The following is a 16,304-nucleotide window of genomic DNA, read 5'->3' on the forward strand; positions in this document are numbered from 1 at the left end:
TTCAGCTGGATTCTGCTCTCCAGTGCTCCCTTACCCTGAACACCATCCTATGGCATAATCCATCCCTGCCACATTTCTATTCTATTCCTGATCCATCTGTTTTGGCACAACACAACATAAACTCCATTACTGATATAGTACCTCCTCTTGTTTTGCTAATCTCAGTGCAAAGTATGGGCTCCCTTCCCACTACTACTTTAGGTATCTGCAGATTGCACATTAATTATATGTTTCCTCAACATATGATTCTACAATCTGCCCTGGAATCCCTACTTCGGGAAGATCACCTCTCTAAGCCAACCTCTGCATTGTACCAGGTTTTCCCATCCTTCACCACCCTTAGCTCTTAAACCTCAGACAAAAATGGCAAATGGATATCCCTGACTTAGATCAAGAAGGTTGGGAAGAGCTCTGAGACAGGCAATGGGGAAAACTGTTCTGGTAACAACTGTCTAAGAAAGGAATTCACCACCAATTTGTACAGATTTTTTTTTCTGACTTCCCATTGTGTCTTCAAGACAAGAAGAAACTGAAATCTTGAGATGCAGGCAGCAAAAATGAAATGAATGGCAGGTTTAACTTTTTTTTTCCTATTCTATCCAGAACTCAAACTCGTTCGACATATACTTGTAGTGCTCACCCCCTTAAAGGGCCCATTGGTTTGATCCCAAGGTTTCCCCAGTAGTTGCACTAGCAGCCAGGTTCACAGTCACTGTCAGCCAGCGTGACGGCGCACGGATCTGCGCATGCGCAGAACGCCGATGCGGCCTAATCCACTGGCGCTCGGACCTGGGCGGTGGTGGCCGTGCATGCGCACTCACGTTCGCAGACGCGCGCCCGGCACCAATGACGGTGCAGGGCGCCCTATTTAAACCACCCCTGCACAGACACTAGTTGCCGTATGGTCTGATTATCCTGTGTTCCTATGTATCTGCTGTTTGACTTGTTGCCGACCCTGCTTGATCCTGACCTCTGCTGACTATCTCCTGCTCTGACCCTGGCTCGTTTGATTACTCTCCTGGATATTCCTATCAATCTGAGCTCCTGTTACTGAACCCGGCGAGTGACCTGACTACTCTTTTGTCTGCTGCCTTGTACTGCGCTGACCCCACCATTACCGAACCGGCCCATCTGACCATGCACACTTCTCTGCCATCCGTCTGTCCTGCACGGATCCAGTCATCACTGCTCAGGCCTTCCATCTCTTCACATCAGGCTCTCCACCTGTATATACCTCTGGTGGATCCCTCTACCACAGGTGGGTGTACCTGGTCACTGTCTGCTCCAAGTCCATCCCCACCATCAGGGGCCCTGATGAACAAGCAGACTGGGACTTAGACTCCGCGCTCTAGGGAATCCTGTTCTGTGGACCGCTAGAGGTTCCGCCAGGCGGTGTTTGACAGTCACTCTGGCTAAGTAATCAGTCTAGGGGTATTTTTTGATGGATTAAGTAGTAACTTAAGGATACCTATCTTCCTCCTAAAGGTTCTGAGTAGAGTCCTTGCAGCAGTAAATAATGGGCTGAGCTACACAGTGACAATGACCACTTTTCAGTACAAGCTGATTGTGATGCAATAGAGACAGCAGCAGCACACAGACATTGGGATCTCATACAAGACAGTGGGCTCTCACAAATGTCCTTGGATAGTTGGATGCCTCCTTCCAATATCTTCGACACCTCTCCTGTGAACTCTCCAGAGCAGATTCCAAAAAGAAGTCCCTCAGTCAGCTCTAGCAACATTCAGTAGAATAGGCCTCCCAGCTAGCATAGCTGGGACCTTGAAGAGCAGTAGAAAACCACAGCTGGACTGCCCAGAGGGACAGCAGCCCTTCAGACTGGGATAATCTTCTCCTGAATAAGAATGCCTCTATTGCAGGCCTCAAACTATGTATGCTCCCTTCCAGCCACTAACTGGGCATCCTCCCCCAAGGAGGCTAGAACTGCATACATATTTAGGCTGCTGGTTTGACTCTCCCAGCCCCCAACTTTAGAGAACCCTCCAGAAGGCAGGGGGAAGCAGTTAAACTTGCAACCAGTGAGACACAGAACAGGCCAAAATAATCACAAGCTGCTCAATTGATTTACAGTAGCACTAAGGAACTAAATTTTCCTAGCTTAACTAGAAACCTATTAAAGCAGGTCCATGATAAGTGCTTAGTGTCCTCTGCTCAGGCTCACAAGGTCTGATGAATTGGATGCCACTAACTAGTGAGGGTTCAGGCTGGAGAAAGGTTCATCCAGACCCAAAACATACTGTAGAAATAGGAAGAGATAGCCCGGTCGTCGCACACCTTACCTGGCCCAAGTGGTTAGCAGGTAAAAGCAGCCTCAGCTCGATTCATCCAAGCCATGCCCCAACATGTTTCACCCTGCCTCTGGGGCTTAACCTCTTCACATTGGCCGTACACCCATATGCAGCCTCTCGGCAAGTCGGCCTTAAGTGTGAGAGGCCACATATATGTGTACCAAAATTTAAACCATGCTGTGCCGAGAGAACATGCCCTGTGCACTCTCAACACAGTTACCAGTGAGTAACGGAAAGCTGCCAATCGCTACTTGCGGTTGGGAGCTTTCCAATCTTGTGACCACTGTAACAGCCAAGCGCGGTGGTCACATGACCGAAATGCCTGCCTCCGTCTGAAACCTCTTAATGGGGCCAGGCGCTAAGCGGTTAATCATGAAGACCTGTTTTCTGGGAGTTTCATTATGGCCTAATTCAGACAGATGTTGACACTGGTAATGTGTGAGTGAGGCATTTTGTTCTCACTCTTGCATCCATCCTGAGCTGTGTGTAAGCAGCTTATGGAAGTAGATGACAAATTTTGACATGCAGGCGGCTGTGTCCACCTGCAGCCACTTCCATAGGCTGCACACAGGGGAGGTGCAAAAACAAATGTTTCATTCAGACAATATGGCACCAGTGCCCATCTGAATACGGCCTAAAATGTGCGGTCTAGTGGTGTATATGAGGTGATGTATCATACAAACATTTGATTTTGGAATGCTTACTTTCTATGAAAATACGAGGAGATAATCATTTCACTTCATCCATTGCAGTATGGATTGAAAAACTTTATTTTTCAGGTTACACTTTACATAGAAAAAGTTTGTAATAACACATCCATTGAAATCACGGTAATATCTGCATTTCACATAGTTAATTCTGCAACACGACTGTAATAATTACTGGCCAATGGAGTGAAGGGGTCACAGGTCAGCTGATCTATGAAGACTGAAAGACAGAGAAGCACCATGTGATACGGCCAAACCAAGCTTCAACCTCCACAAAGGCTCATGGCTCTGAGAAACGACTTCACTTGTGCTTCATTATTCCTTACCAGTATTCATGAATCAGTCCAATTGCTGTGCTTAGAAGAAACTTTACACCATTTTTATATCACATTTCAGCAAGTAGAACTAAAAGGAAACATTTTTTTTTTTTTTTGATAAAGTAAGGAAGATTTATAACCGTCAGGGTTTTTATTGTCATCTGTGTCCCATTGGGGAGATTCCCCTTTTCTTCCCGGCCCATAGCCAAAACAGTGTGAGTGAGGGAATCCCGGCCACATAAGTTGAACCAGGATCACAAGAATGATGTATGCCCATTGGAAACTTTTCTCTAATCCTATTTTGGTGACAACCCAACATTTTTTTTTTTTTCCCACTTTCGATAATAATGGTGAACAGGACTATTAGAGAGGGTGATTCTCCCTAATGGGGACCTAGACCGCAATAAAAACCTGAAAGGTATTCTGATCCCTTTCTACTCTGTGTAAGAACTAAAAAAAGGTTTGCCTCCAGTTGTTGTACTTTAAAGTCTTAAGCCAGCCATGGATGGATAGAATCTTGGCCAGTTCAGCAGGGACCGGCTGAGATTTGATCCATCTATGGGCAGGCTAATTATCCCAAAGTCAATCCATCAATCGACTTGGGTACAACCAGCATGTCGGATTTTTAGCAAGCAATTATTGCCAGTGGCAATAATCATTGGGGGAGATTTACTAAATTTGGAGCACTCAGAATCTGGTGCAGCTGTGCATGGTAGCCAATCAGCTTCTATCTTCAACTTGTTCAATTAAGCTTTGGAAATAAAACCTCTAAGCTGATTTTGCACTCTCCAGTTTTAGTAAATAACCCCTTCTGCATTCTCACGACAGGGACAACTCCCTGGCCAAGCCCCCCCCTCCAGTTTTGGTAAATAACCCCCTCTGCATTCTCCCAACAGGAACGACTCCCCCACCCCCTCACACCCACAGAGAGATCAATAGCTCCACGGGAGGGATTGCCCCATCAACACTGACTGTGTTAAGCGATTTTTCATAGTTGCAGGAAAGCATATCGAAAAATCTATGGTCTGCCTTGCTCCACTTCTGTATGCTTGGGGTTGGTCAGTAACTAACTTGTTTGGTAGAGAAGACTGGATGACCGCCTGCAGCTTTAAATAATGGCACCTCCAATACTACAATGCTCACAGAATCCCTTTAATAAACCTTGTTAAGAGAAATATGGAGCCTGGAAATGCATGACTATTCTAGAAATGCCTGTTGACTGGCTTTTGTGCTAATACTTTAGATTCCTTACACTCACATGGGTTCATATCTGTAGAGAGTTTGCTGTGTTCGGAAGCAGGTAAATGGCGCCTCCGGATGCAGCAACACTCTGCTATGGCCGCATACAAAGGTAGGTGGGAAGCTCTATTTGCATGTATGACCAGCTTTAGAAATACTGAAGTCAGATGAATCTGGAGGCAATGTTTTCTGAATCTCTGTCCTGGAATATGTGCAGATTACAAAATTCAGAGTAGAAGTCTAAACCTGCATACTCCCCCGAGTCTGAGACTCGAAGTATTAGGGGGATCAGTATGACAATGAGGCAGTCAGCATTTAAAGAATGAGAGGTCACTAGTGGAAACCTCCATGTTTCTCACAAGACACCAGTACTGTATGTGCAGTTGCTACACTGTCTGCACATTAGTTTGTTTTAAAGAAGGGATATTATAAAGGTACCTCCTGTTATCCTGACCACCCGGTCCTTTTGAAATAATAAATGGTATGAGCATGTGACCAAATGTCTAGGAATTTGGTCATGTGGCTGGCCACCATGCAGGCTCAGGCTATTGTCTGCAGGACCGATAAGTGCTACAGTGCTTTCTTTCACCAGTTATTACTGTGATGGGGCAAGGCAGTCAGGTTGTGGAGGTGAGTCTAACTTCACTACAGGTCAGCCTTCCTTTTTTTTTTTTTTTTTTTTTTTTTATTTTATTTAGGCCTTGAAAATGTCTTTCTTGAAGAATTTAGAGGGGCATCACAAAACAATGCACACAATTGTGAGGCATTTTTATGCACAAAGCCCAAGAGCATTGTCCTCCAAGCAGGAGCTGATGTGACTGAAATGCATTTTGCATGTTCCCTTGTTATCATAGTTTTATTAAATTCACTGATTTTGTAGTCTGAGAAGTTGTAGCCATTGTCACTAAATTCTGGTCTTCTTTATCAATATAGCATTGCATTGGCATTTGGCATTACACTGGTTGCCATTGCAACAGTGTGTTTTTCATCTGGTTTTTCAATAAACGAGGCTTGCATTTTGGCCACTTTTACAAACAGGCTAAATAGACCATATACATGTAGTAAATATTACAGAACAATATCTTTCTTCAATCCATCTCCTTTACAGAAAATGGCGTCACACATAGCTTTATAGGGAATGTATGTATCAAGTGCAACATTGGATTATAATCAATATATAATGTACCAACATCCAACATATATAGACATATATTCTAAACACACTGAAATACATTTTGTTTTCTACAACCTTACAAGTAATATATAAGCATGAATAAATATATACAACCATCGTCTGATCTCATTACAGAAGGAAGGCGAGCAAGCCTTCCAAGCTGTAGTCAGCAGCCATCATTACCCCAGTAATTATTATATTCATAAAAAAACATTACTGGATAATACACAAAATCCAACCTCCAAGAAAAAAAAAAAAAAAAAAAGCTTTTACATAGTAAAAAATAAATAAAAATGTAACATGTTTTTTCTCTATATGTAGACTTGTCAGGTTTTGGATTTGGGAATGTCTAATCCTTGTTATTCTAAAGTGAAAATTTTTGATGGTCTAATCATGTGTACAGTGGGGAAAATAATCCTTGGATCCCCTGCAGATTTTGTAAGTTTGCCCACTTACAAAGAAATTAAGGGTCTATAATTTTTTATCATAGGTGTATTTTAAATGATAGAGACAGAATATCAATCAAAAATCCAGAAAAAAAACACACGATACAAATGTTATAAATCTGAGTTGCAGCTCAGTGAGTAAAATAAGTATTTGATCCTCTACTAGCCAACAATAATTCTGGCTCCATGCTCATGTGGTACACAAATTAGTCCTGTCAATTTAAGAAGATGCTCCTAATAACTCGATATGTATATAAAACAGGTCCACAGAAGCTTTCTTCCATTCAAACCTCCCCATCAAGGGCAACGCCAAAGAGCTGTCAAAGGACGTCAGGGACCAAAATCCCTCCTGAGATGTGTGCAAACCTGGTAACCAACTACAAGAAACGTCTTACCTCAGTACTTGGTGGAGAAACCCTTGTTGGCAAGCACAAAGTCATGCTTTACTTGGGGATCAAATACTTATTTTACACACTGAACTGCAACTCAATATATAACATTTGTATCGTGTGTTTTTTCTGGATTTTTGGTTGATATGCTGTTTCTATCATTTAAAATACACCACCTATGATAAAAAATATAGACCCTTCATTTCTTTTTAAGTGGGCAAACTTACAAAATCTGCAGAGGATCAAATATTTATTTTCCCCACTGGAGGTATGGTCTTATGTACTGGTATGATCAGGTAGAATAAGTTGTGATCATGTATTGGTAGGGTAGGGTATGGCATAGTCTGATTATGTATTGGTATGGTCTGGTAGGGTATGGTCTAATTATGTATTGGTATGGTCTGGTAGGGTATGGTCTAATTATGTATTGGTATGGTCTGGTAGGGCATGGTCTGATCATGTATTGGTATGGTCTGGTAGGATATGGTCTGATCATGTATTCGTGTGGTGTGGTCTGGTAGGGTACGGTACGGTATTGTATCGTCTGATTCTGTATTGGTATGGTCTGATAGGGTATGGTCTGATCATGTATTGGTGTGGTCCGGTAGGGTATGGTATGGTATAGTCTGATTCTGTATTGGTATAGTCTGATTCTGTATTGGTATGGTCTAATTATGTATTGGTATAGTCTGATCATGTATTGGTATGGTCTGATTGATTATGTATTGGTATGGTCTGGTGGGGGAGGGTCTGATCAGCTATAGGTGTTTGATCATGTGAACATTTTGGTGTAGAGTATAGCGATTCTATAATTTTGGCATTCCTCAGATGCCCATTGAGAGTATAGCTCAAATTAACATTTGGTTGTAACAGACAGCAGTCATGTTCGTGACAATATCTAGTCAGGTGGGTTTACATGGGCTCCTGATAGTAGGATCAGCAATCAGGATTATTAACACAAAACAAATAAAAAAATGGTACTGGCATAAAATGGAATGATAATGCAATCTGAAAATATTTTTGAAAGTATTCAAGCCAGGATGAGTGTTACACTGAACAGCTTTGGTATGACCAGGCCCCAGCCTAGTGCCATAATGCATAAACCCTGCCATGTTCCTGAGGTATTTTTCATTGCATCTGCTACAGTTCTCACTTTTAGACCAGCAAAGCCATCACGGCAAAAGGAATAAAAGCTGGGGAGTTTCATAAGCATGGGGTTTGAATAAATCCATGTTCAGAATACATTCTGTTATCAAGATATACTACGTGTAAAAGCAAGTAACTGTAGGTTGGATGGACAATTTCATATGTAAGATGTTTATAGCTTTATGTTTCTGCAAAAAAAAGTGCTTCCCTTCCCAGTTGCTTTGGATTCTCAGGAGTTTTGCCAACAGACTATGCTACTTGGGTCGGTTCCATTCTGTATTTTCAACCCAGATTGGTTTGTGGCCATCAGTGATCTGTCATTGAGAATCCTCGTCTTGTATTTTAACCGATATCACTATGCTGAAATAGGCAAAGCAGGTATTCAAGATGGATTCATTCTGAAGGGGGCTTCAACATTAAGTCCTGTACTGCTGTAGGGGCTTTTAGGGCCCTTCTTATGTCCCTCCCCCCAAGCCTGTAGTCCTTGTGATAGGGCAATGCCATATTACGCTCTGCTGCTGGTACTGCACGGGGTACTCTGTGTGCTGTCAATACTGTGGTTTGTGCTGCTACTTTCTGAGCCTCCAGTTAGTGTTGGGACCGGCTGCATTTTAACTGATGAACCTAAATAAAGAGAAAAAAAATGGTAGTTTTAGGAAACGAATAAAAATGTCTGCATAATTCCATCTTCACTTGCAGGATATTATAAGGCAGGGCATTAAGATTATACAATTGCAGAAAGTGTTCATTATCAGGACCAAAAATCGGACATGCGCCATTTTTTCTAACGCAACACAATGCATGATGGTGCTTTTAGCATGGGTTGTGGTACTCTGCAAGGCATGTATGTTGGAGGTGTGTTGCCTTTTGAAAAAAAACATCAGTTGCATTTTGGCAATGACCTATGCACCCGTGTGTTGTGGTGTCATTCACTTTCAATGGAAACGTATAGGTCTGAATGGGCCCAGAGGAGTGATGAGACACCAAGCAAATACATTCCAGGCTCAATTCACAAAACTTTAACAAGAATTAGGATCTTTATTTTAGCAATGTGGCACTAAATTTTAAATCTAATTGGACTCCACTATCACCTTTTTGAAAATAAAGATTCTAAACCAGGTGAATTAGCTTTAAAAGAGAAGTAGGGCTTTTTTTTCCCCAGTATACATACCTAGGTGGATGCAGCATCTGTCCCCTGCCGGCTCTAAGGGTGAGAACTTGGCAATCACATGACCGCTGAATTCTCACAGCCACTCTCAACTAGGTACCGCTCCTCCAGACTCTGGGGTGGATCCTAACTTATAAAGTTTGGATCTTTCCCCAGCCTGGACTGGCTGAGTGATGTCACCCGACAGCAGCTATCAGCTAGGAACTGGTCACAGGAGTGCAGAACAAACTACACACCTGTGCTCCACAGAAGTACAGCCAAAAGAGCTTTGGTTGTACTTTTTCCTTTTTTAATTGAGGCTTTTATTTTTTTCTTTCTCTTTTATGCCTCTTCTGGACATTTAGTAAATCCAACAGTGTAATAGGAAAACAGAATGCTCTGATGCTGGTGTCATTAAGGACAGCTTGATATGTCATTGGTGCAGAGGATCATGGTGCAAGGGGAGTTTATTATACATAAAGGGGTTAGGGTTATTTAAAGTGAACCTGTTGTTTGAGCCTCAGCAGGACAAAGTAACAGGTTCATTTTATGCTAGGTTCACATTACTGAGGGTCAGGAACCCCCACAGGCAAAGGCTCATTAGCAGATGTGTGGGGTGCCATTAATTCTTAAAGGCACTCCCATTCATCAATAAATGTAACGCTAAAGCACCATGCTACTTGATGTGGCACAATCTAAAATAAAGGGTCTGGGACTTCTTTCACCGAGTTTCTGCAGTTAGGGCAGTCCATTAAAATGAATGGGCTACCAATTTTCAGAATGCAGGTCACAATAATGTGAACTTAGCCTGAATGACCCCACATCTGTTTATACTTGCCTCCTTTTCACTACATAGCCGCTTTGTTCCTACAGGAACAAAGCAAAATAAATTCCCATTAATGCAATGTATGTGTGGTGGGAAATGCCAAAAGAAGGGAGAGAACCCCCCAAACTTCCAGATAGACTGGATTATATTCAAGAATTTGGCAAGGAAATCTTGTTTGTTGGAGTATCTAAGACCTACTGTATAAGAAGCCAGAGGCGGAATCTGTTCCACCTAAGACTATTGAATTAAAGCTTTGAAAGTCAAGGCAATGAGTATTTCCCTTTCATACTCATGAAGGCTTTGTATATTGGGACCTTGGGTGAGTCCTCCCTTCCAACCTATTTTTCCAATGTGATTTGCTGAGCTACCCTGTTTTTTTTGTTGTTGCATTATCCCTGCTTGTGTACAATGTCTGTACAGTATCTTTCAGCCTAATGCTGGAATTACATCCTACTGTTATGTACTATTTTATTTTGACACCTGCTCTTGTTATTGTACAATCCATATGATCAATAAAGAGCAATTCTGGTTGTTAAAAAGAAAAAAAAAATATTGGAAGTCACGTCAAGGAATATTTCAATGAGCAGCACACAGCACCAAACTGTAAATGGCCTTCATTACTCACGTGTGTGCGTGTAGATGTACCACAAGGCGGCCGTGAGAAGCGCTCCAATGACAAATGCTCCGAATGTGATCCCCAGTACAGATCCCATCCCGAGTCCCTGCTCTGAAAAAAGACATAACACTTTAAACCAGTTTTCTTTAAAATGAACAATTTTACACTCTTAAATGTTTTTGACTGTTTAAGATAAAATGAAACAAACCAACCAATATGTATCCATATGTCTTCAGTGAATCTGACTGGCCGCTGTGGTTTACCACAATGAACATTTTATGTGTTTTTATTGTGTTTCCGATCATGAGGACTGTATGCGTTTTGGCGTGTTCCTTGTAAAAATGTGCTGCCAGCCAGCTCCTCTATTCAGAGCCCCAACACCCTCTCCCCCCCCCTCTTTTCTAGCTGATGGGTCCTCTGTGTCTCTTCTCTTCTCTCTAATGGCTGCATGTTTATTTTGGCTTCCGGTGGCTTCCTTCCTGCCCTCACATCTCCCTCATTCCATGTTCTCTGGGGTCACCTCGCACTCCTTCCTGAGGTCAGTGGCTGCTCTCCCTGCAATCTGCTCCTGTCTGTAATAGTATTACTGGGACCCGGGTCATAAAAAGAAGGGGAAGCAGCTTGTCCCCAAAGTTAATGACAATAACAGTCCCATCTGGACTGTAACCAAAGACTTTGTTATCTTTCAAACTGATACAGCTACATGACGAAAACTGATGCATTGTAAAAATGGTTAGCCAAATATGACTTTGAGTCTTGGTGTTTTCACCAGTGAAAGGTGCCTTCAGGACTTTTCCAATTAGACTTTACAGACCGCATACTGGTATCATGTTTCTAGCTCACTAAGAGGGGACCAGTACAGAGGAAACATGGAGGATCCATAACCTCTTCTGCTGAAAATGTTCCCTGGCTGTAGTGAGGAGAGCTCGGCTTCATTACTTGAGTCAATGACCTGGAGAAAACATTCAGATCAATTAGTTCTGTCACCACTTGGGCTTTGCCGCATTATGGTGTCCGTTTATGAACCAGCGGTAAATGATCGCTGCTCAGTTCTACGGCATTCTCGGAGAACACAGTTCTCCTGTGAATGCCTTTTATGAAGCAGTTCTCCGAACGAAGGGAGAACTGTCTTCAAATGTCTGGCACATGTCTGGCTTTCAGTACAGGTTTTTTGCAGAGTTGGGGTATGTATAATTCCATAGCCAGCACTTGAATAATTATCCAACTAATGTGGGCTACTTTACTAAAATATGGAATTTTGCTATTTGCTTCACAAATGAGGGGGAGGTGCACAACTGTGTATTGGAACTTTCTAAAGCTGAGCAGGCTGAAAAAAAAATTCCATCTGCATTTAACAGCTACAACTAATAATAAGTAGAAGATCTCAGAGCACCACCACCCAAATAGAAGATCTCAGAGCACCACCACCCAAATAGAAGATCTCAGAGCACCACCACCCAGGATATCTCTCAAATCACCCCTTGTTGCAGATGCCAGGTGCCAAACCCAGGAGTCCGTCTACACTCAACATGTATAAAACTAACACAGAAAGGTTGCACTCCAATTACGTCACTGGCATCTCAGTTTATTTAGCCATAGCTATCACATGCCTACAACCCCAATTCCAAAAAAGTTGGGATACTGTGTAAAATCTACATTTTGCAACTAATAATGTTAATTGGCAACATGTCAGTAACCTGATTGGGTATAAAAAGAACATCTTAGAGAGTCAGTGTCTCGGAAGTAAAGATGGTCAGAAGTTCACCAATCTGCATCTAAAAATTGTCGAACAATTTCAGAATAATGTTCCTCAACATAAAATTGCAAATATTTTAAATATGCAGTTCAAAATATCATCAAAAAATTCTGAGGATCTGGAGAAATCTCTGTGCACAAAGAACGAGGCTGAAACGCAATACTGGATACCTGCGATCTTCAGGCCCTCAGACAGCACTGCATTAAAAACAGGCATGATTCTGTAATGGACATCGCTGCATGGGCTCAGGAATACTTCCAAAAATCACTCTGTGAACAGTTTGTCGTGCCATCCAGATTTGCAAGGTAAAGCTCTATTATGCAAAGAAAAAGCTATATCTGAGCATGACTCCTAAATGCTGCCATCTTCTCTAGGCCAAAGCTCATTTAAAATGTTCTGTTGCAAAGTGGAAAACTGGTCCGTGATCAGAGGAATCAAAATGTGACATTCTTTTTGACACTCATGGGCGCCACATGCTCCAGACTAAAGCGAACCGGGACCTTCCAAGTTTTGGAATGGTTATAAGCACTCAGTTCAAAAAGCCTGCATCTCTGATGTTATAGGGGTGCATTAGTGCGTATGGAATGGGCAGCTTGGATATCTGGAAATGCACCATCAATGCTGATATATCAAAGATATATACAGATTTTAGAGCAGCCTATGCTCCCATCCAGACAATGTCTTTCAAAGAAAGCCCTTCATATTTCAACAGGACAATGTTAAACTGCATCTATGACAACAGCATGCCTTGGTAGTAGAAGATTCTAGGTACTTAACTGGCCTGTCCAGACCTCTCAATTCAAAATATTTGGCACATCTTGTAATAAAAAATATGACAGACCCAGGACTACTGAGCAGTTAGAATCCTATATCTGGCAAGAACGGGACAACATTCCTCTCTCAAAACTCTAGCAACTGGTCTCCTCCGTTCCCAGACATTTACAGAGTGGTGTTAAAGAGGGGATGCTACACCATGGTAAATGTGGCCCTGTCCTAACTTTTTTGAGATGTGTTGCTGCCATAAATTTTCAAAACTTTTTATATGTTTTCTATGTCGTATTGTGAATAAAATATGCATTTATGAGAGTTACAAATTGTTGCATTCTGTTTTTATGCAGATGTTACACAGCATCCTAAGTTTTTGAAATCGGGGTTGTATGATTAAGCCCTACCAGATCAAACACATTAGAGAGGAGTGGCCTTCCGGCAGGGTTTTTGTCACTTATTGGTTATGGCAAATAAGCTGAGATGCTGGCAACGTTATTGGAGTTGGGCCTTTGTATATTCAATGTAGACAGTTACATTGCAGCTAAACATCATTGCTGTGCACAATCATGTAGAAGTAAAGTCTCATAGGGAATGGTCTGATCATGTATAGGTATACTCTCATAGGGTATGGTCTGATCATGTATACTTTCATAGGGTATGGTCTGATCATGTATACTTTCATAGGGTATGGTCTGATCATCTATACTCTCATAGGGTATGGTCTGATCATGTATACTTTCATAGGGTATGGTCTGATCATCTATACTCTCATAGGGTATGGTCTGATCATGTATACTCTCATAGGGTATGGGTCTGATCATGTATACTTTCATAGGGAATGGTCTGATCATGTATAGGTATACTCTCATAGGGAATGGTCTGATTATGTATAGGTATACTCTCATAGGGTATGGTCTGATCATGTATAGGTATACTCTCATAGGGTATGGGTCTAATCATATATACGTATACTCTCATAGGGTATGGTCTGTTCATGTATAGGTATACTCTCATAGGGTATGGTCTGATCGTGTATACGTATACTCTCATTGGGTATGGTTTGTTCATGTATAGGTATACTCTCATAGGGAATGGTCTGATCATGTATAGGTATACTCCTCATAGGGTATGGTCTGATCATGTATACGTATACTCTCATTGGGTATGGTCTGATTGTGTATACATATACTCTCATAGGGTATGGTCTGATCATCTATACTCTCATAGGGTATGGTCTGATCATGTATACTCTCATAGGGTATGGGTCTGATCATGTATACTTTCATAGGGTATGGTCTGATCATGTATAGGTATACTCTCATAGGGTATGGTCTGATCATGTATAGGTATACTCTCATAGGGTATGGTCTGTTCATGTATACGTATACTCTCATTGGGTATGGTCTGATCATGTATAGGTATACTCTCATAGGGTATGGTCTGATCATGTATAGGTATACTCTCATAGGGTATGGTCTGATCATGTATAGGTATACTCTGATAGGGTATGGTTCTAATCATATATACGTATACTCTCATAGGGTATGGTCTGTTCATGTATAGGTATACTCTCATAGGGTATGGTCTGATCGTGTATACGTATACTCTCATTGGGTATGGTCTGATCGTGTATACGTATACTCTCATAGGGTATGGTCTGATCATGTATACGTATACTCTCATTGGGTATGGTCTGATCGTGTATACGTATACTCTCATAGGGTATGGTCTGATCATGTATAGGTATACTCTCATTGGGTATGGTCTGATTGTGTATACATATACTCTCATAGGGTATGGGTCTGATCATGTATAGGTATACTCTCATTGGGTATGGTCTGATTGTGTATACATATACTCTCATAGGGTATGGGTCTGATCATGTATAGGTATACTCTCATAGGGTATGGGTCTGATCATGTATAGGTATACTCTCATAGGGTATGGTCTGATTGTGTATACATATACTCTCATAGGGTATGGGTCTGATCATGTATAGGTATACTCTCATAGGGTATGGGTCTGATCATGTATACGTATACTCTCATAGGGTATGGTCTGATCATGTATACGTATACTCTCATAGAGTATGGTCTGATCATCTATACCTATACTCTCATAGGGTATGGTCTGATCATCTATACCTATACTCTCATAGGGTATGGTCTGATCATGTATACCTATACTCTCATAGGGTATGGTCTGATCATGTATACCTATACTCTCATAGGGTATGGTCTGATCATGTATACCTATACTCTCATAGGGTATGGTCTGATCATGTATACCTATACTCTCATAGGGTATGGTCTGATCATGTATAGGTATACTTTCATTGGGTATGGTCTGATCCTATATATATATACGTATACTCTCATTGGGTATGGTCTGATCATGTATAGGTATACTCTCATAGGGTATGGTCTGATCATGTATACCTATACTCTCATAGGGTATGGTCTGATCATGTATACCTATACTCTCATAGGTTATGGTCTGATCATGTATACCTATACTCTCATAGGGTATGGTCTGATCATGTATACCTATACTCTCATAGGGTATGGTCTGATCATGTATACCTATACTCTCATAGGGAATGGTCTGATCATGTATAGGTATACTCTCATAGGGAATGGTCTGATCATGTATAGGTATACTCTCATAGGGTATGGTCTGATCATGTATACCTATACTCTCATAGGGTATGGTTTGTTCATGTATAGGTATACTCTCATAGGGAATGGTCTGATCATGTATAGGTATACTCTCATAGGGTATGGTTTGTTCATGTATAGGTATACTCTCATAGGGAATGGTCTGATCATGTATAGGTATACTCTCATAGGGTATGGTTTGTTCATGTATAGGTATACTCTCATAGGGAATGGTCTGATCATGTATAGGTATACTCTCATAGGGTATGGTCTGATCATGTATAGGTATACTCTCATAGGGTATGGTCTGATCATGTATACCTATACTCTCATAGGGTATGGTCTGATCATCTATACCTATACTCTCATAGGGTATGGTCTGATCATCTTTAGGTGTGGGTAGTGTTGCAGGATTATTATGGCCTGTGGTCTTAACAGAAGACCTGCAGATTTTACCTTGTTCTCCCTTCACTTATATATGGGAAATGTATAGCTCCAATTGAAACTATTTTTTCCAGCTTTGGATAGAGAGTGGAAAGGTTGGAGCCCATGTTGTTGCTGTCTGTTTCTGCTTGGGAGATTTAAAGCTGACCACACACCAGTAAATTGTATTCACAAACCTGTCATTTTTGGAATGTTCGATTTTCTAATGGTTACTGGTGTCAAATTAACATTTTATTTAGTGTAGTAATGAGAGATATCCAAGGAACAGCATGGTTTTGTTTGTTGAGCAAAATCTAACTAACTGAATGTGATTTTGTTTTTTTCTTTTTTTTTGTTTTGTATGTTTGGGGAAAAATCTTAGGTATT

General features: G+C 41.4%; 1 protein-coding gene across 1 annotated transcript in view; it reads right to left on the reverse strand.

Annotated features, from left to right (window-relative positions):
- Positions 1–3,038: 3,038 nt before the first annotated feature.
- Positions 3,039–16,304, reverse strand: part of ENG (endoglin) — a 90,977-nt gene continuing 77,711 nt past the window's right edge. The window contains exons 14-15 of the mRNA XM_089669004.1: positions 10,323–10,424; positions 3,039–8,348 (exon numbers count right to left, since the gene is read on the reverse strand). Coding sequence (XP_089525130.1) covers positions 8,230–8,348; positions 10,323–10,424 — 221 coding nt within the window. The 3' untranslated portion in view covers positions 3,039–8,229. The remainder of the gene's footprint in view (positions 8,349–10,322; positions 10,425–16,304) is intronic.

The sequence above is a fragment of the Staurois parvus genome, unplaced genomic scaffold (assembly GCF_062004578.1).
Source record: "Staurois parvus isolate SC_StPar_1 unplaced genomic scaffold, SC_StPar_1.0 ptg000068l, whole genome shotgun sequence".
Taxonomy (NCBI): domain Eukaryota; kingdom Metazoa; phylum Chordata; class Amphibia; order Anura; family Ranidae; genus Staurois; species Staurois parvus.